The sequence below is a fragment of the Pelodiscus sinensis genome, chromosome 21 (assembly GCF_052426305.1).
Source record: "Pelodiscus sinensis isolate ZL-2025 chromosome 21, ASM5242630v1, whole genome shotgun sequence".
NCBI lineage: Eukaryota > Metazoa > Chordata > Testudines > Trionychidae > Pelodiscus > Pelodiscus sinensis.
The window spans coordinates 12,112,454-12,132,633 of NC_143072.1; the positions used below are offsets into that span (position 1 = coordinate 12,112,454).

General features: G+C 60.9%; 3 protein-coding genes across 6 annotated transcripts in view; 2 read left to right on the forward strand and 1 right to left on the reverse strand.

Annotated features, from left to right (window-relative positions):
* STX1A (syntaxin 1A) overlaps window positions 1–1,833 on the forward strand; it is a 204,492-nt gene extending 202,659 nt beyond the window's left edge. For 2 of the 4 annotated variants that reach the window (XR_012897117.2, XR_012897118.2), the window contains one exon: window positions 968–1,005. Coding sequence is in view for 2 of the 4 variants with exons in the window: in XM_075904976.2 (XP_075761091.2) it covers window positions 968–1,045 (78 nt within the window). In the remaining 2 variants the exon portion in view is untranslated. Of the gene's footprint in view, window positions 1–967 lie in introns of all 4 variants that reach the window. The other 2 variants (XM_075904976.2, XM_075904978.2) reach the window with 1 other exon arrangement.
* Window positions 1,834–4,559: 2,726 nt separating this feature from the next.
* On the reverse strand, window positions 4,560–13,806 carry BUD23 (BUD23 rRNA methyltransferase and ribosome maturation factor). The gene is made up of 12 exons (XM_075904979.2): window positions 13,612–13,806; window positions 12,604–12,641; window positions 11,773–11,868; window positions 11,099–11,181; window positions 10,859–10,955; window positions 10,507–10,603; window positions 9,532–9,582; window positions 8,939–9,024; window positions 8,656–8,701; window positions 8,137–8,198; window positions 5,430–5,519; window positions 4,560–5,207 (listed from the first exon to the last, which is right to left on the reverse strand). Exons 1-12 carry the CDS (start codon window positions 13,657–13,659, stop codon window positions 5,153–5,155), a joined length of 849 nt encoding a protein of 282 aa, XP_075761094.1. The 5' UTR covers window positions 13,660–13,806; the 3' UTR covers window positions 4,560–5,152.
* An 88-nt stretch (window positions 13,807–13,894) lies between these two features.
* Window positions 13,895–15,076, forward strand: DNAJC30 (DnaJ heat shock protein family (Hsp40) member C30). The gene is given in 2 exon segments (XM_075904981.2): window positions 13,895–14,226; window positions 14,228–15,076. Coding segments are annotated over 2 exon segments (543 nt in total). The 3' UTR covers window positions 14,439–15,076.
* Window positions 15,077–20,180: the final 5,104 nt, after the last annotated feature.

Consider the following 20,180-nt stretch of genomic DNA (forward strand, 5'->3'; position numbering starts at 1 on the left):
GTAATGGGGGCTCCCAGGGCACAGCCGGCCGGGTAATGGGGGCTCCCAGGGCGCAGTCGGCCGGGTAATGGGGGCTCCCAGGGCACAGCCGGCCGGGTAATGGGGGCTCCTAGGGCACAGTCGGCCGGGTAATGGGGGCTCCCAGGGCACAGCCGGCCGGGTAATGGGGGCTCCCAGGGCACAGCCGGCCGGGTAATGGGGGCTCCCAGGGCACAGCTGGCTGGGTGTGCAGGGCTCTTTGGCAGAGCTGGCGCTGTCCTGCTCCCCCCGGCTCCTAGGGAGAGCAGCTGAATGTGCAGGGGAGGGCAGGGAGCGACGGACACACCTGCCCCCTGCAGGTGCCATGGGGCGGGGTTCACTGGGCAGAGGAGACATGGGGAGCGTGGGGAGCCAGGATTTGCAGCCAGAAGAGTGCGGCTGCCTGCAGGTGCTGCCCCAGTCACAGCCCAGTCATAGGGCCCCACTGCAGCCTTCCAAGCGTGCCAGCTCCATCCCTAGGGAACCTTGTGGTGGCTGCCAGCAGGGTGGGCAGGCCAAGGGTCACATGGCAGTCAAGCCTGGGGCTGGTTAGTCCAGGGCCCCAGCTCCGGTGGTGGCCACAAGCTGCTGCTCCAGTGCCAGGCTGGGTCCCTGCCCAGAAGCGTGAGCACAAGGCGCCCCCGGCCGACTCTAGGCCTTTGGCACGGTGATGCTGCCTGGCCCCAAAGCACAGAGGGGAACGACTCCTGTGCAGGTCCCTGCCCCCAGGTCACTCCTGAGAGCTACCCAGCAACCTCAGGCTGACCCCCCAGCGCTCTGCAGCGTGCTCCCAGCGGCTGCCCCTCGTGTACCCGGCCTGGGGAAGCATGGCTGGATGCGGGGCTCAGGGAGCGTGGCTCCCACAGCCCTGCGTGCTCTAAGGGGCAGCGTTGGGCCCGGGCGGTAACCTCTCCCCTCTCTCCCCTCGGTGCCGCCCCTGGCCAAGCAGAAGAAGATCATGATCATTATCTGCTGCGTGGTGCTGGGCATTGTCATCGCCTCCACCTTCGGCGGGATTTTCGGCTAGACCGTTCCAGGCGAAACGCTCCAACACCGCCACGGCGCCAGGCCGAGCGCCGGCCCTGCCACCGGGCCCGAGGGCAGCTGCCCCTGCAGCCACCTGGGAGGGGAGGGGAGGGACCCTCCCCCTCCCCCTCCCCCTCCCAGCAGAACTTCCATTTCTAATGCATGATCGTTTTGTAACACTGTGTGTACGGTGCAGTGCGTCTGTGTGGGGTGGGGCAGGCAGCGACGTGGGGGGGCTGAGCCCCATGAAGGGCTGAGCATGCATGTAGCACGCTGCCTGCCATGGTGCTGGGTGCAGGACAGCAGGGCAAAGGGAGAGCAGCCAGCTCCTTCCCAACCCCCAGCATTGTAGCCTGTTCGGACACACCCGCCACGGCACCCAGCCCTGCAGTGCCGCCCCCCCCCAGGGCACCCGCCACGGCACCCAGCCCTGCAGTGCCGCCCCCCCCCAGGGCACCCGCCACGGCACCCAGCCCTGCAGTGCCGCCCCCCCCAGGGCACCCGCCACGGCACCCAGCCCTGCAGTGCCGCCCCCCCCAGGGCACCCGCCACGGCACCCAGCCCTGCAGTGCCGCCCCCCCCAGGGCACCCGCCACGGCACCCAGCCGTGCAGTGCCGCCCCCCCCAGGGCACCCGCCACGGCACCCAGCCCTGCAGTGCCGCCCCCCCAGGGCACCCGCCACGGCACCCAGCCCTGCAGTGCCGCCCCCCCCAGGGCACCCGCCACGGCACCCAGCCCTGCAGTGCCGCCCCCCCCAGGGCACCCGCCACGGCACCCAGCCGTGCAGTGCCGCCCCCCCCAGGGCACCCGCCACGGCACCCAGCCGTGCAGTGCCGCCCCCCCCAGGGCACCCGCCACGGCACCCAGCCGTGCAGTGCCGCCCCCCCCAGGGCACCCGCCACGGCACCCAGCCCTGCAGTGCCGCCCCCCCCAGGGCACCCGCCACGGCACCCAGCCCTGCAGTGCCGCCCCCCCCCAGGGCACCCGCCACGGCACCCAGCCCTGCAGTGCCGCCCCCCCAGGGCACCCGCCACGGCACCCAGGCCTGCAGTGCCGCCCCCCCCCCAGGGCACCCGCCACGGCACCCAGGCCTGCAGTGCCGCCCCCCCCCAGGGCACCCGCCACGGCACCCAGGCCTGCAGTGCCGCCCCCCAGGGCACCCGCCACGGCACCCAGCCCTGCAGTGCTGTTCCCCAGGGCACCCGCCACGGCACCCAGCCCTGCAGTGCCGCCCCCCAGGATACACCCGCCACGGCACCCAGCCCCGCTGGCTCCCTGCGGTGCCCCTCCACAGGGCACACCTGGCCTTGCACATACCCCTCTGCATCCTGCGTTGCCCCCCCCCCCCAGGACAGGCTGATGCAAAACCCCAATGCCTAGTGCCATTCCTTTTACTGCTGTGGCTGGAGGGTGCTTTCTCCAAGGCTGGGCCCATGGGGTTGGCTGGGCCCAATTCCATGGGGGGGCACATGACAGGTTAGCCTGCCCAGCATGCCACCCCCCCTCTCAGGAACAGGCCCACAGCAGCACCTGCCGGCAGGCAGCGAGGAGCTGTGTGGGGCTGGGCAGGAAGCAGCTAAGCTGTCTGTGCCATTCACCTAGCTAAGGGGATGAAGGTCATGCAGCCCTTCCAAACTGGGGGTCTCCTGCAGGCAGCTCAGTCCTGTCCCTTGCCCCCCATGGGAGGGGCACCAAGGCCCTGCCCTCAGGCTGGTGCTGCCCCAGGGAGGGATCCTGCTGGGCATGGCCGTCTGTGCACCCAGGGCTCAGCTAGGCAGGTTTTCCCCGCCCCTACGGCCACCCATCCCTGACCAGGACTCTGGGCCAAGCTTGTGCTTGGCTCCCCAGCCCTGCTGCACCTGGGGAGACCCTTGGGTCATCCCTAGCCTGGTGCCAGGCCCCTGCACTGCCAATGGGCAGCTACCATTCAGTGTTGCCATTTGCACTTCCAGCTCTGCACAAGAGGGTTCCAGGCTGGCTGTCCCCTGCCCCCGCCGCCCTCCAGGGGGTGCCCTGACTTTGCCACCAGCTCAGGGGCCAGTTCGCCAAGCCACATGGGCTGCAAGGCACCCCCACCACGGCTGTGGCAAACGTGCGAGTGCAACAGCCTGCGTGTCTGCTGCAGGGAGCCCCTGTGCGGCAGCCCTGACCTCTCCCCCCGCCCCCCAAGGTGCTGGAGACAACTGGGCACCAGAGTCAAGTGGTGCCGTTCCGAGGCCCTGCCTGCAGGGAGAGGGGATGGGGGCTGACCCTGTGCATAGCCAGCGAGGGCGCTAACTGGACAGGCCAGAGCCCTGTCAGTGCTAAAGGGCCCAGCCCCTCACGCCTGTCAGTATCCAGCACTTCGGGTGCTCTGCCAGCATCCCTTCTGCCCAGTGTGCTGCTGGACCTGGGGCCGGGGGGCGGAGGGGGGGAACACACGCGGCAGGGTTGAGGCAGGCAGCTACAGCCCAGCAAGCTGCCAGGCCTGAGCTGGGGCCCCTGGACATGCCCTGCAGTGCTGTGTCAGCCCCCTCAGCACAGGGTCTGACCAGCTGGGCCGCGGCCACAGGCAGGGCAAGGCCTGGCTGCTGCCTGGGGTGCAGCAGGCACCTCCCACCAGCAAGGAGCAGGCAGAAGCTGGTGCTAGGCCAGAGTGTGGCTGGGCTTGACTCACGTCAGGTAACCAACCTCCAGGCCCCTGTGGCCTTGAGCATGTGGCCCTGCAGGGTTTGCTCCCTGGCCTGGGCCTGAGCCAGCTAGAGCATAGGCAGACACTGCTCCCCCAAACTGTCCCCCTGCGGATACAGGCTGGGGGCTGCGGGTGCCTTGCAGGCCAGCAGCGACTCTACTGGGTACTGCCCACGTGCACACCAGCCCAGCCAGCCTGCTAGTGGCCACAGCCGCTGCCTGCTGCACAAGGGCTAGGCCAGGCACCTGCTCCCCTCCTGCAAAGCCCAGCCCACAGCCTGCCAGGGGAGGGCTCCCCTGAGCCACAAGCAATAAACAGGCTGCCAAGCTCAGTGCCTGGGGCTGCCAGCTTCCTTCAACACCCTCGTGGGGCAGAGCACAGCAGCCCGGGCGAGCCAGCCGCAGGGGCACCTCCTGCAGGAAACCACAACTGGGGAGACAGCAATAGGGCAAGCGGGATTGTGCCCAGCAGCTGCACCAGGGGGTGCCCCTTGCCAAGGGCTAAGGAGGGACCATGGCTTAGGGCAAGAGTGCAATCCATTCCCCCCCTCCCTGGTGCGGGGGGGTCGCTTGGGGGAAAGGAGCACTCTCCCCCATGCCCCGGGGCTCCCCGTGCTGGGCCTGAGCCAGTATTGCAGGAGCATGGGGACACACGCAGCTGTCACTCCAGCTGGGGAAGTTCAGAACCCCTGGAGCTGTACCGTCGCTGTACCGTGAGCCAAGTGTCCTTGTTTTCTATGTGGATATTGAACCTGATGTGCTGTTCCCATGGGTAGGGCGTTGTACGTGGCTTCCTTTCTACATCCAGCTCCGGCCCCACCCCCAGCTTCAGGTGCAAAACAGCTTCCCACCGGTGGAATTTTTATGTAGAATAAACATTTGTAACCACAAAGCAGAGCAGTGGCCGCATCACTCCCTTGCCCGGGAGGGGAGGGACAAAGAGGAGGCACCTTTGGCAGGCGGCAGCTCCAGGAATTTCCCTTGGCTCAGTGAGGGATGGGCCCCCCACCTCTAGCTGCCAACCCAGCAGCGCTGCAGCAGCGCTTACCCCGGTCCCTAGCGGGCTCCTGGCGCACACAGCCCTGCGCACACAAATACCCTGGCGGGGGGAGGGGGGGACCCACCAGCCCTTGCTGTGCACAAAGGCCCCTGGCTGGAGAGAGGACTGCCCTGCCTGGCCCAAGGGCCATTTTCCGTGTAGGCTGGATACTGGGGCAGGCTGCACACCAGCGTCTCTGGCCCCTCCCCTTGGCTTGGCGTCAGCACCGGCCCCGAAGAACAGATGCAGCGAGTCTGTCCCCAGCCAGCGTCTCCAGGCGCGTCCAATGGGATTGGAGACAGCTCTGCCTTCCACTGCGACCCGCTCTGGCCAGGCGGCGCTGCAAGGACGCTCCCCAGAGGTGTCATGCCTTCCCCGGAGCTGCCTGGAAGCACAGGTCAGAAGCGAGGCCGCCGCCTGCGGCCGGTGTATCTCGTGTCCGCCCTCACATCCCTGCAGAGCAAGGCACAGAACAGAGCGCACTGGAGGGAGGAATGGGGCTGAGGGCGAATCAGGCCACAAGTAGGGAGGGCTGGAGCATTGAACAGGCTGCGGCCACGCCGCCCAGGGCAGGTCATGACAGGAATGTTACCAGCCATGGTCTGCAGGGGAGCCCCAGGCAGTGGGTTAAGCCCAGACTCTGCCCCCCGCCAAGGGAGGCACCATGGTACCTACTTGCCCTGCCGCCGCCTCCGCTCCTTCTTCTCCAAGACCCAGTCGCGGCTTTTCTTCACAGACTTGCCCTTGGCATTTCTGAACCGCGTTCTGCGGAGAAACATGCACAGCGGTGCTGGAGGGTCAGGCAATCGCTGCCTCTGGGGGGCGCGGACTCAGTCCGTAGGGCACAGCAGCGAGCACTGGCCAGGTACTGCCAGCCCGGACAGCGACGACCAGGCGCGAGCAGCGGTGTGAGCGAGCAGCACTGGGAAAGCAGGACGCAGAGGTAGGCCAGGAAAATCCTGCCAAGCCCTCAGCTGCAGCAGCCCTGGCCCAGCAGCACCGGGGGGAGACAGGCAGGCCTCAGCCCCACCTCAGCAGCAAGAGCGCACCCCTGGGCTGAGATCCCGCCAGGCCCCATCTTTACTGAGCTGCCTACACTGACAGCCAGCTGGGGTCTCGGTGGGGGACAGCCCCCATCAGGGACAGGCAGCTGCAGGTGGCCAGGAAGCTGCCTCAATGGTAGGAGCCATATGCTGGGTACATTAAGGAGTGGAACAGTGTCAGAGGCAGGAAAACATGGCGGCCAACAGCTCCTGGCAACCACCACGACTATCCTCTGGTCGGTGCTCTCAGTCTCTCCTACCAGCTGCAAGGGGAGCTTTGCCCTGCACCACCACCTAGGAGGAGACTGCTGGCAGCCCGGCCTCCCAAGAGACCCGGCCAAGCAGCAGAGAAGGGAGGGAACACAGGGCTCCACAAGGCAATTTACCAGTGCGACTACCCCGTGCACATAGTGCCAGTGCTCCCACGCAGACAGCCCTGGGCCAGCCCGCCTGAACTGAGCTCCACAGACACTGGGGAGAAAGGACTTCGTACAGCCCCACAGCCCAGGCCCCCCTCCTAGCATTCACCCAGCAAGGCCAGGGAAGACCAGGCTAGCCAATCTCAGGTAGAAACAAGCAGAATGGGACCCTTTGGGCCCTCTTCACATGCCATAAAGTAGCAAACTCTTCTGCCACTCTGCGGTGGCCTAAACTGCACCAGCCCTGAGCAGGGTTCCCTCTAGACCAGGGCTACTCAACTCTGGAAGCCCCGGGGGCCACAATGACACTCCCAGCACATGCTTACGTGTGGTTGCATGTACACACAAATATACATGCAAACAGATGCAAACCGCGTCTTCCACGCTGATGGGCATGAATACAAAGATTAAGGCTAGACTACAACACACTGGCCCCATTGAAGTCAGTTCAGCTGATATCAATAAAAATGCAACATTGACCCCATTTCCACCCATGTGACTGCACTTTGAATGTAACTAGTAAAACGCGCATCAACAGAAGACCTTTACACTGACTACTCTTTTGTTTTGATGGTTGGTTTGGTCCTGCCTTGGCCAGGGGGCGGGACTTGATGACCGTCTGAGGTCTCTTCCAGCTCCATGATTCTAGGACTCCCACTTGCGGGCCGTGTGTTGAGCCCCCGGAAACCCAAACTGCACCGTGGGCCACAAAGAAACGAGCCACAGTCCACATGCAGCCCGTGGGCCACGTGTTGAGTAGCCCTGGTCTAGGTTTTCCCACCCCTGAGCGGAATGAATGTTCTTATGTGCACCAATATGATGGGGATGTGACATCACAGAATTCATGTGCCAGGACTGTGGCCAAGGAGTTGGGAGGGGGCTCAGGGCTGGGCCAGAGGGTGGGAGGTGCAAAAGTGTGAGGGCTCTAGCTGGAGAGTAGGGCAGGGCTGGGGTTGAGGGGCTCAGGAATGGGACAGAGGGTTGGGGCTGCAGGGTCTGTTTGGGGGTGCTGAAGAGGGCTCCAGGTTTGGGGAGGGGCTTTGGGCTGGGAGCGTGGGCTTTGGGATGGGGCCAGGGATGAGATCTTCAGAGCGAAGGAAGCCACTCGAGGCTGGGGGAAGCAGGGATGTTAAATTGCGGTTAACTGACTCGTTGAGGAGTCGATGGAATTTCCATCGACTAGTCGACAGGCACTTCCAGATTCCTCCCCCACCAGGGCTCTGTGCATTTCAAAGGAGGAATGCGGAACTCCACCTACAGCTGGGGGCCAGCAGGAAGTCCCAGCGGGGGCTCCTGTACATTTCAAAGCCATGCTGCATACAGCCTGGGCTCCACGGCTGCCCCTTTGAAAAGCAGAGGCCCAGGCTCAGCTGTGTGGTGGCTGCCCCTTTGAAGTATCCCTCCCCCCTTTGTTGCTGCTATCTCATAAATCGACTAGTCGACAGACTATCCGAAAAGCAAATGCTTACCAGATAGTCGACTAGTCCTTAACACCCCTAGGGGGAAGGTCAAGGTGGGGCAGAGGACCAGGGCTTAGGCTTACCTGGGCAGCTCTACGCTGGCGCAAGTACAGAAGGGTCCCTTTCCCCAAGACAAAGAAGTTTGGTGCTTGGGCCAGTGGGCATAGATGTCCCCCGCCGGCTACAGCAGCTTCAGGGCTTGGGGAGAGAGTTCTCCCCCCACTGCAGCCCAAACCACTGCACAGGGTTTAATGGGCAGCTGCACAGCCATGCAGCGTAGGGGGAATTTAGGCTGTGGGGCGGGGAGGCTACGCTGAAACAGAGCGCCCAGAGCCAGAGCTCTCCCACATCGGGGTCCTGGCCCTCCAGCTCCCTGAGTCCAATGTCAGTGCTGCCCCCTCCCCACTAGCCAGGCCCCCAGAAGCACTGTCATTCCCAGGCAGCTTGGTGAACACGGTACCTTTCGTTGGTGAACTTGGCCTGCTGAGACTCCTCTGCAGCAGTGCCCGCAGCACCGAGGGCCTGGAAGCACAAAGCGATGAGCCTCAGAGCCAGGGAGCAGCGCCCGCCCCGGCAGATGGGGCTCTGCAAGAGCGAGGACTGAAGCGAGGCCTGAGTCAGCAAGTCTCAGGGATGGGCCGCACTTTGGGAAGGAGTAAATTAACCTTCCAGCGCTTGAGGCAAAATCAGGCCAGCCCTAGGCTGGCTGGAGGGGAGGCTGGGACAAGGCAATCCGGGAATTAAGGCCACACAGGCCTAGCAGCACCATCAGACTTCAGGCACATCAGCCACAAGAGCTGCCTGAGCAGTGATGGATGCTAGGCCCTCTTGGCAGAGCCCTTTCCCCGAGGTTTGGTTGTGAAGCCCAGTGCTGCCCCAGGCGGGACGATGATCCCAGAACCCCCCGCCATGGCCTGGCTCCCGCTGTTCAGGTTTCCTGCCAGGGGTGTATCCCCACCACCGAGATGCAGCTCATTACCTTTGGCAACGCGCCAGCCGTCCCCACAAAGAGACACAGGAAGAACCTGCAAGAGCGACAGCGAGATGAGGATCGTGGCCTGAGACCTGGAGGCTGGGACTCTGAGGCCTAATCCTGAGCTTCGGTCCCAGCTTCCAGAAGCTGACTTGAGGCCGCCTCCTTGACCAGCGTGCGCCAGGGTGGGCGACAGGAACTCCTGACCAACGTGGGGCAGTGGTCCTGCCGGGGACGCAGCCAGCGGTGTCAGCCTCCTAAAGGGACTGGCTCAGGAGACAGAACTCACTTCTTGGCTTTGGCGCTGTTGGGATAATCCACCACCACGCCTCCCGTGAAGCCCGCCTTCATGGCCTGTGCCGTGATGAGCTCCAGCTGGCAGAGAAAACATGTCAGGAGCTGCCCTCCCAGGCTGACAATAGACAGCCAAGCACCCGAGGCCCAGCCCACACTAGCAGTGCAGCTCCCCATCAGGTCTAGCCAGCCTAGGGCTGCCCCCCCTTCAACAGCAAAGCCTGAATGCAACCCCAGGCAGCTCATCGCTCCTTCCCCACTCTCGCCGTTTCTCTGGTGCCTTCATGCTCTAGCTCTGAGCGACAGGCCTTAAGGGCAAGGGCAGCGGATGGATCTGCAGCACTGCCGAGCTCTGGTGCTACATACACACTAACTAGCTCTGAGCCCAGCTGCCTGCCCAAAGCTCCTTGAGCATCCAGCTTCCCCTGATACCAGCAAACAGACCACTGGGAAATCTGGCAAACAAAACAAAGGCTGTTCTGCTGGGCCCTTAACGCAGCCCACCCCCACACTCCAATGGCAGCTCCAAGCCCCGCAAGCAGCCCCACTCATCCCTCTCTGCAGCTCCTTTCCCCACCAGCCAGTCACCTGGTCAGAGTTTTCAGGGTAAAGCTGCAGGACAGCTCGGGATCCTCGGGCCTGCAGGAAACAAGGGGTTAAGAAGCCCTGTCCCAGACCAGGTTTTCCCCAGCACACAGTCTCCCAGTCCCAGCCAACATGACTGTAGCCAAGAGTTCTGGCTAATGGTGCACAGACATTCCTGCCCACCTCAGGCAGGGAACATCACCATGCTCTCACTAGCCATGTGGGAGAAGGAAGGGAAGCTGGATGGCTGAGGCAGCACACCACTTCCCAGAACAACGGGCCAAGAACATTGATAGTCCCAGGGTAACTGCACCTGCTTCCCCCACTGAGATCCAGCGTGGGCCCCCAAAGTTCCCCGGTCTCTCTCCCTCCTGACTACAGTTTTTCCAGGCTGCACAGTCCACTGCCTACACAATTCTAGTCCCAGCAAGCCAGCTGCCTAATCAGGCCAGTACCTGAGCTTTGCTTTCACTCCAAAGGCTGTGAACAGCAGATACAAGTCATGCCCAGCCCTTTCTAAGTCAGCGCATTTATTGATATACCGAGAAAACACATTAAACAAAAGAACAGGCTACAACTCCCCAACTCCAGCCTTTGGGATGACAGCCTTAGGAGACAGGCCTTCTCAACAGGTTTGCACTGTGGTTACAAATTCACAACTGTCTCACCTTCCAAACCAGAGCTGAGACTGGGCAGTTCAGCTGCTTTTTCTCTCAGTCTGGGCCTTTTGGGAACAGTTTTGCATAATTGACAGAGGGAAATTTGTATCAATCTCTTCCTGGAGATTCCCCAGGAAATCCACTTCACACTTATTGTCCCCAAGGCCCATTCCTGTCTGGCACGCTTTCAGTACCATCCTGGAACTCCCAGGCCCCCCACGTCACATCTGATCACGTACAGTCCCACCCACAAAACAACACATACTTACTACAATACGGACATTGCAGGACATGACCAGGTCCGTCACTCACCACTTACCAAGGCAGAATAGAGAGTTGAGAAGAATCGATACAGGCGTTTTGGGGGACTATGTGTCTTCTTGTCAGCATTACAGAGCCACTGCACTGCAGAAATACTGAAAGAGAATGTGTGAGCTAAGGGATACTGAGCCATTCTGAGAGTTATAGGTCATTTTCCAGCAGCTGCTCCCAAGAATGGCAAGAAGCACCCTCTAATTCAAAGCCTTTCCAAATGTCCACAGCCTGCCATGTAATGCAGGAATCACTCTGCACCAGGGTAGAGCCAGTGAATATGGGCAGGTGTGCTGGTATGGTCTGGCTAGGCAAAGTCTCTGGGAACTAAGAGAAGAAAACAAAGAGCAACGTCTCACCTGACACATCCATCAAACATGCCTGGCCTGAAGGGAATCCCCTGCCCCACATCTGCAAGGAGAAGGTCTCCTTCCACCTCTCTCTCCACAGCAACATCTGCACAGCACAAAACACAGCTCGGGAAGTTGGCCACCAATCTTCCAATTAGTATCAAGGGCTGCATTTCAGATATTTCCAGCCCTCCTGCTGTCCCATATACTCAGCGTACTGGGTCATGGAGGGGAAACGGATCTGCTTACCCAGCATGGCAGAACTGATATCCATCCCAACCCAGTGATGTCCCTCTTCAGAGATGTAGTCTCCACTCAAACCAGAGCCACAGCTAAAACCAGAAGAACAGGACTTAGCAATGTGCATCAATCCCAATATCCTGCCCTTTGGCTGTCAGTGTGCAAGCCCTTTCAGGACAATGATCTTCTTTTTCCTCTCTAAGCCACAAGAGTGGAAGTTAAGAACTTGGACACCACATTCTCCTAGATACTTGATAATGACCACGGCTCAACTATCAGAGGGATAGCTGTGTTTGTTTTTGCAGATTCAGATTATGAGAAGTCCTTGTGGCACTTTACAGACTAACAGATTTAGTGGAGCATAAGCTTTCGTGTGCAAAGACCCATTTCATCAGATGCATGTGACATGCACCTGACCAAGTGGGTCTTTGCCCACGAAAGCTTATGCTCCAATAAATCTGTTAGTCTAGAAGGTGCCACAAGGACTCCTCGTTGGTTATCATCATGGTATCCATGGAACTCAGGAGATGCATCGCTCTGATTTGCAGAACGAACCTAAACTCCTTACACTGCCTATTCAGAACTTCATCCTTCTCTAACTACACCTGACTGCCAGAGAAGTTAGGTGGGAGGAGGGAAGCAGTATCTATACACTTCTATATGGCTCACATGCAGGGTCTTACCCAACATCCAGGAGGAAACATGGCCAATCGTCTGGCAAGCCCAAAAGTTCCACGGCCCGCTCTGACATCTGCGTCTGGATCTCAATCATTCGAGAACTGAGAAGGAAAGAATCCTCCTTTAATCATGTGAAAGCAAGAATGAGGGATACAAGCAGCTTCTGCTATCAAGAAAAAAAGTCACAGAATGGTGAACACCAGCTCAAATCTTTGTCATTCAGGAAGACAATGGAGTATTTGACAGCACAAGAAACGGCCTAAAATAGGAACCTGCTTTGGGGTGGGAATTCCTGCACTCCTTTGGGGGCCCATGGGCCCTGCATGAATTGATTTGGGCTTTTTTAAGCTGCCTGATCTTTAATACTATTGGATTCAGACATTTCTTTGACTGCAACTGGTCAATACAACTCTCCACACAATTACTAAGACAAAACTCAGGCACCCAACGCTGTCTGCTCTACTATTCCTCAGGAGTGATTAGCTAAGAGCACAGTGGCAGATATTAAACTGCACATTATGCTCATTGGGGAGACCTGTGCAAACCCCAGTACAACTGGAGAACTCTTGTTGGGAACAGACCCATCTGCTCAGGAGTGTGCAACACACCCATTAACATCAATAGAGCAACTGTTCCAGAGCGCAGCTTGAGCTCTTCCGCCTTGTCATTCGGGTCAGACTGCACTTCCAGGGGCACAGCGATGTGTTCTGGGAGCACAGGGCAGCCTGATGTTGTGGGGATCAGCACAAGGATGGGACTAGACCTATCTCCCCCTGGTCCACTGGGTCTGGCCGTGTACAGAGGAGGGAGGGAGCTGGCAGGAGAGAGGCCCTTACTTCTGGGAGTATTTCTGGGCTTCGGCCGCATCGTAGAACTACAAGAAAAACAAACAGCGTGAAATGCGGGGAATGAGCCCACTGAGCCCCCCAGAACTCACCCCAAACCCTGCCCCCACACTGCACCCTAACCCCATTCCCTTAACCTCGCCCCCAGAACCCCACTCTAACCCCGCCCTGAACCCCACCCCAACACTGCCCCCTAATCCCTCAAACCCCGCCTTAACCCCTAACCCTGTCTCCAAAACCCCACTAAAAAGAAATAAAAAGGGCAACTAAAATGATTAGGGGTTTGGAATGGGTCCCATATGAAGAGAGGTTAAAGCAACTGGGACTTTTCAGTTTAGAAAAGAGGAGACTGAGGGGGGATATGATAGAGGTCTCTAAAATCATGAGTGGTGTGGAGAGGGTGAATAAAGAAAAATTATTCATTAGTTTCCATAATATAAGAACTAGAGGACACCAAATGAAATTAATGGGTAGCAGGTTTAAAACTAATAAAAGAAAGTTCTTGTTCACACAGCACGTAGTCAACCTGTGGAACTCCTTGCCAGAGGAGGCTGTGAAGGCAGGAACTATAACAGAGTTTAAAGAGAAGCTGGATAATTTCATGGAGGTTAGGTCCATAAAAGGCTATTAGCCAGGGGATAGAAATGGTGTCCTTGGCCTCTGTCTGTCACAGGCTGGAGAGGGATGGCAGGAGACAAACAGCTTGATCATTGTCTTCGGTCCACCCCCTCTGGGGCACCTGGTGTTGGCCACTGTCGGCAGACAGGCTACTGGGCTGGATGGACCTTTGGTCTGACCCAGTACGGCCGTTCTTATGTTAACCCCGCCCCCTAACTCCACCCTAACCCCGCCCCCAGAACCCCGCTCTAACCCCGCCCCTAACTCTACCCCCAGAACCCCGCCCCCTAATTCCACCTAACCTGCCCCCAGAACCCCGTTCTAAACCCGCCCCCTAACTCCACCCTGACCCCGCCGCTCCGAGCCCGCCCGCGACCTCACCAGCTCCGGGGGGCCGCGGTGCTCCGGCCGGCGTCCGCTTCCCGCCATGCTCTCGCTCTGACGTCATCTCCCGGCTCGCGGCGCGCAGGGATGAGCGCGAGACGCCGGCAGCGGCTATTGGCGGAAGCCTCCGCCTATCCCCGCGAGCGGCCTCATGCCATTGGCCGCAACCGCCTCCGCCCGCCCCTGCCCGCGAGCGCGCCCATTGGCCGCGCGGCCGGAAGCGGGCCTGAGGGGAGCGGTGCCGGCGGCCGCCGCGGAGCCCAGCGCCCCGCCGCCCGCCATGGCCCCGGCCGCCGCCTTCGCCGCCCGCGGCTGGCCCCGCCTGCTGGGCCGCGCCCGCCTGAGCAGCGCGGCGGGGGGCGCGCGGGCCGCGGGCCTGTACGAGCTGCTGGGGGTGCCGGCCAGCGCTACGCAGGCGCAGATCAAGGCGGCCTACTACGCGCAGAGCCTACGCTGCCACCCGGACCGCAACGCGGGCTGCCCCGAGGCGGCCGCGCGCTTCGCCGCGCTGCACCAGGCCTACGCAGTGCTGGGCCGCGCCGCCCTGCGCCGCCGCTACGACCGCGGGCTGCTGGGCCGGCGCGAGCCGGGCGCGCCCCCGCCGCCCCGGGGCCCCGCGCGCGCCCCTCTTCGACTTCGACGCCTTCTACCGCGCGCACTACGGGGCGCAGCTGGAGCGCGCGCAGCGCCTGCGGCGACTGCAGCGCGAGCGGCAGCGCGAGCTGGACGAGGCGGCGCGGCGCGGGCGGGGCGAGCGGCTGGCGGAGCTCTCGGCGGTCGCGCTGCTGCTGCTGGCCGGGCTGCTGCTGCTGGCCGGGGACTGAGCCGTTCAGCGCGCCCGGGGACACCCGCCGGAGCCGGCACAACCCGGAGAGAGTCCTGCACCGGCCCCTCCCTGCGGCTACACGTCGAACGCTAAAGCGGCGCAGGGCTTCCGTGTAGACGCCGCACGTCGGTGGGAGAGCAGTGGCTGGGCTGAGGAGGGAACTCCGCTGCCTCTCCCAGTGAGGAAGTTTTACATGCCGCAAGCGGGCTTAAAATCTGGTTGCAGGGGAGCCTACCTAGGCAGAGGCTGGTGCCACGCTATTGTATTGCACTTTTGAGTGAGTTGCCTGGTGCTGAGGAGTAGTTTGGGATGGCTCTTGAATGACTGAGAAGTGACAGATACTATCTCCACCATGTACCGGCACTTGGGTGTTCATATCCCCACTCTGATGTATTTCAGCGCTGGCAAATGTCTGTCACTGAGCTGGGCTTTCCTGCCTGAATTCTTGTGAAAGCTTTGGATTTGTTGGAACAGAAGAGCAGATACAGAGGCAGCAGCGGGGACAGGTGGTAGGAGCTGGGTTGCATGGGAGCCAGATTTTAAGCCGGTTTCACTATCACATCCCTAAATATGACACGTTCTGTGGCATAAACTCGCTCAGGTACTAAGTGTCATTAAATCCTCCTCACATTCTGCTGTCAGGTGCATTTCTTTGTCCTGCTTTCTCTAATGCCAGCTCAGAATAACACCTCCCCCCCATATCAAACAACACTGCAGGTCTCTGCTGGGGGCAAGTTTGAGAGACCAGTGCGCGTGCTTAATGCATTACTGGAAGGGGCTCAGATACAGCAATTCTGCGCAGAGGATAAGAACATGAACAGAAGAGAATTCTGTTTACTGCTAGGCTGCATCTAGACTGGCAAGTTTTTCCGCAAAAGCAGCTGCTTTTGTGGAAAAACTTGCCAGCTGTCTACATTGGCCACTTGAATTTCCGCAAGAACACTGACTTCCTACTGCCTGAAATCAGTGCTTATTGCGGAAATACTATGCTGCTCCCATTCGGGCAAAAGTCCTTTTGTGCAAAAGGGCCAGTGTAGACAGCTCAGATTTGTTTGGCGCAAAAAAGCCCCGATCACGAAAATGGCGATCGGGGCTTTTTTGTGGAAAAGCACGTCTAGATTGGCACGGACGCTTTTCCACAAAAAGTGCTTTTGCGGAAAAGCATCCTGCTAATCTAGACGCTCTTTTCTGCAAATGCTTTTAACGGAAAACTTTTCTGTTAAAAGCATTTGCGGAAAATCATGCCAGTCTAGACGTAGCCCCCCTGTATTGCTTGTGCTCTGATTACAGGGCATTGAGTCCAGCAGGGCTGACTGCATATACATAGAAAAGTGGACAATAGCCTCAGACAGCCTGTTATGGATATTTTGAAAGATCGGCTGGGTGACCTCTCTGAAGTTTTGCCTCCAGCTGTGCTGAGTTCAACAGTCTGGCCCATAATTGCAGAAGGGGGGCATCCGGTGGGAAAAGGGAACTAAGAACACTGAAGTGGCCGAAAGGACAGACCTGAAAAATGGGGAAGGAGGCCAGGGAACCAAAGGAATCCCCCCATCCTCGGAGGTAGTGGAGTCTGGACGAAGCTAGACTTGTCTAAACCTGTGGGTAATATAGATGTGGGTGCCAGCTGCACCCTGAGGTACCTAAGAGTGGGAGAAGCAGAGGATTCTCAGCTGAAAGTGAAGGGGCAGGGAGGAGAGCAGGGTGCACTAGACCTGTGACCAGGACACCCCTCTCTCTGATCCATTCCACCGTGAGCTAACCCAGCATGGCAAGAGGTGGGCCGCAGGACTGTTTGCATCCTTCTGGCAGGAAGCTGGGGACTGCTCCATACTGCAGGGGGCCTGGGTCTGGTCCAGGCTGGCAGAAAGTGGGATACCACCCCAGTCCATCCAGGGCTGATCCACCTCCCTGATAACAAATGGCTTCAGGAGCTGCTGTTCCTTTGTGGTGCTGAAGATGGAGCCCTCCCTCCTGCTGAGCACAAGCAGAGATCCCGCTGGGGCAGGGGCTGTCTCCCTGCTTGTGCTCAGCACTGGCAGGGGGTAAAGACTTTGTGTGCTAGACCCAGTCCTGCTCAGAGCCATGCGGCTGGTTCCCTTACTCTGCCAGGCTCCCCCAGCACCTTGCTTTAGGGGGCTGTGTGCTGTATTGCAGGCTGAGTGGCATGGCCAGGCACTTGGACCTGTGTGGCTGAGACAGCTCTCAAGCAGAGCAGGAGCTCAGTGCTGTACCCAATGGTTGCTACTGCTGGCTCTCTCCACTGGCTCCCCCCATCGCCTTGTGGGCCCAGGGGCAGGTGGCTTCTCACATGAAAGGTGACCTGCTTCTAAAAATCAAGGGGGAGAGGGGGATCTCGCAAACTCAGGCTGAAAGTGGGAGCCAAGAATGAGCTAAGCAGAGATAGCTCTGCTCCCCGCTGATCTGCACACAAGCCAGTGGTGTTCAGTAGTGCCTGTGAGAAATCCAGCCCTCAGTGCCTACAGCAGGTCTCCCGCTCAGTGCCTGCCAGGGTGATGGCTGGGTCCCTTCTGCTTCATGTAGCAGTTTGCCCACTAGCTGCCTGTCTCCTTGGGCCTGTTTCTGCAAAGGGGCTCTGAGCTCCCCAAGGGCAGGGGGTTATCATGGGATGGCCAGAGGCAGGCCCGGTCCCGAGTAACACATCTCCCAGCTCGGTCTGATGGGGGGGTGGGTTTGCTGTGGGCTGACAGCTGCTGTTCCTCTCATGGTGAGCTTGCTGTGACCCCTGGGACGGGGTTTCCATACCCCCTCATACTGGCTCTGCAGGGGACAGGTGCGATTGGTCCTGCCTTGGGCAGGGGGTGGGACTTGATGACCTCCTGAGGTCTCTTCCAGCTCTCTGGTTCTAGGTGCTGCTGCTGGCTGGCACATCAATAATGCAGGAGTCCCTGGGAAGGGCTCTGCAAAGGCCAATGCAGGAATCTGGAGGCAGGGCTACTGCGTGGCAGGGAAAGGGTTAACCCTCTTTGCTGACACATGGAACAGGGACACGGCTGAGGGAAGCCTGATGACCAGCTGTGCCCAGGGCCCTGTGTGCCGGTCCAAGCAGCCTCGGCTTGGCAGCAACCCAGTAACCCCACACGGGAGGGCCAGCCGAAGTCCCACCTCCCTCTGCCCCACGCAGCACTGACCTGAGCTTGCCACTTGGCCCAGCCCTGGCACCCTGGGGCCTAACAAGGGGGCATGGCCCAGCCCGGCTCCTAGCCTGGAGATGGCTGGCTATGCCGGGGCTGCAGGCAGGAAGGGCACCTGGGTGGGAGGCAAGTCCCTGGCTGCAGCAAGCTCAGCGTAGCCGGGCTAGCGATGACAGGGAGGGCTGAACTCAGCTCTCGAGATCTTGGCCACAGAACTCTCCCCTGGGAAAACCCTCCAGTCATGTCCTGGCGCTGATCAAACCACTAGGGTCAGCCCCTCAGGCACTAACCTGTGACCAGCTGGTGGCAGACGAGATGCTCACGGTTCAGAAGCCGCAGCCTAGGCCCTGGCCCAGTTTCTGAGTCTGCAGAGGGGTCTTGCCTGGGGCAGTGCCAGGCCCAATGTGAGCGGGGGCAGGGCTGGGCACGTCTAAGGCAAAGACCATCACTGGGGCCCAGGGTCAGGGTCCGGGCCCTGCTCAAACCCAGTTGGCCCCAAGCTCGAAGGCTCCCAAAGGTGTTGCACACTCACCTTAAGGGGGCTCAGCCAGGACAGTCCTATCACACAGCTCTTCCCTCCCCCGGCAGGGGGCTGCCAGGAGGCCAGTGGAGCTAAAAGCCACTGGCTTGGTGAGAGCTGCCAGGGACCCCCATGGCAACAAGGACCAGGGAGTGGCCCAGGTGGCAGCAGGGGCAGGAGGCCCTGCCTAGGTACTCCCCACGCACCCTGAGGCTCACAGGAGAGCAGGGCTCTCTGGTTACCACAATCCCTGAGGCTGCGTCTACACTGGCATGATTTTCCATTAAAAGCATTTGCGGAAAAGCGCATCTAGATTGGCAGGACACTTTTCTACAAAAGCACTTTTTGCGGCAAAGCGTCTGTGCCAATCTAGACGCGCTTTTCTGCAAAAAAGCCCCAATCGCCATTTTCACCATCGGGGCTTTTTTGCGCAAAACAGTCCTGAGCTGTCTGCACTGGTCCTCTTGCACAAAAGGACGTTTGCCCGAACGGAAGCAGCACAGCATTTCCGCACGAAGCACTGATTTCAGACAGCAGGAAGTCAGTGCTCGTGCGGAAATTCAGGCGGCCAATGTAGACAGCTGGCAAGCTTTTCTGCAAAGCAGCTGCCAGTCTAGACGCAGCCTGAGTGAAGGGTCAGAGGCTGAGCCAGCCAAAGGGCCTGCAGGCACCACAACTAGGGGGACCTGAGCTCCCTCTGACAGACTGGGCCACAGACCAGCCTCTCTCCCCACTGGCCCCGGGCCTGGCCCTGGTGGCAGGTGACGGGTTGCACAGAGCAGCACTCAGCGAAAGTGACCTGCTGGAGCAGCAGCCTGGCTACGTCAGCAGGGCCTGGGACAGGGCAGGAGTAGGGGGCGGGGCAAGGAACATGCAGATTTTCAAGAGTTCACTCTGAAAAATCCATTCACCTGGTCCACTAGGCCCCCTCCTAGCCCCGGGCCGGCCGCTGCCCCGGCATTGCCACAGGGTCCCATGCAGCAATCTGCCCCGCCCCCTCCCCACACACGCCTGCTCCGCCTGCCCCGCCATTCCCAGCAATCTGCCCCGCCCCCTCCCCACACACCCCTCCTCCGCCCGCCCCCTCCCCACACACCCCTCCTCCGCCTGCCCCACCATTCCCAGCAATCTGCCCCGCCCCCTCCCCACACACCCCTCCTCCGCCCGCCCCCTCCCCACACATCCCTCCTCCGCCTACCCCGCCATTCCCAGCAATCTGCCCCGCCCCCTCCCCACACACCCCTCCTCCGCCTGCCTCCGCCATTCCCAGCAATCTGCCCCGCCCCCTCCCCACACACCCCTCCTCCGCCTGCCTCCGCCATTCCCAGCAATCTGCCCCGCCCCCTCCCCACACACCCCTCCTCCGCCTGCCTCCGCCATTCCCAGCAATCTGCCCTGCCCCCTCCCCACACACCCCTCCTCCGCCTGCCCCGCCATTCCCAGCAATCTGCCCTGCCCCCTCCCCACACACCCCTCCTCCGCCTGCCCCGCTATTCCCAGCAATCTGCCCTGCCCCCTCCCCACACACCCCTCCGCCGCCTGCCCCCGCCATTCCCAGCAATCTGCCCTGCCCCCTCCCCACACACCCCTCCGCCACCTGCCCCCCATTCCCATCAATCTGCCCTGCCCCCTCCCCACACACCCCTCCGCCGCCTGCCCCCGCCATTCCCAGCAATCTGCCCTGCCCCCTCCCCACACACCCCTCCTCCGCCTGCCCCGCTATTCCCAGCAATCTGCCCTGCCCCCTCCCCACACACCCCTCCTCCGCCTGCCTCCGCCATTCCCAGCAATCTGCCCCGCCCCCTCCCCACACACCCCTCCTCCGCCTGCCTCCGCCATTCCCAGCAATCTGCCCCGCCCCCTCCCCACACACCCCTCCTCCGCCTGCCTCCGCCATTCCCAGCAATCTGCCCTGCCCCCTCCCCACACACCCCTCCTCCGCCTGCCCCGCCATTCCCAGCAATCTGCCCTGCCCCCTCCCCACACACCCCTCCTCCGCCTGCCCCGCTATTCCCAGCAATCTGCCCTGCCCCCTCCCCACACACCCCTCCGCCGCCTGCCCCCGCCA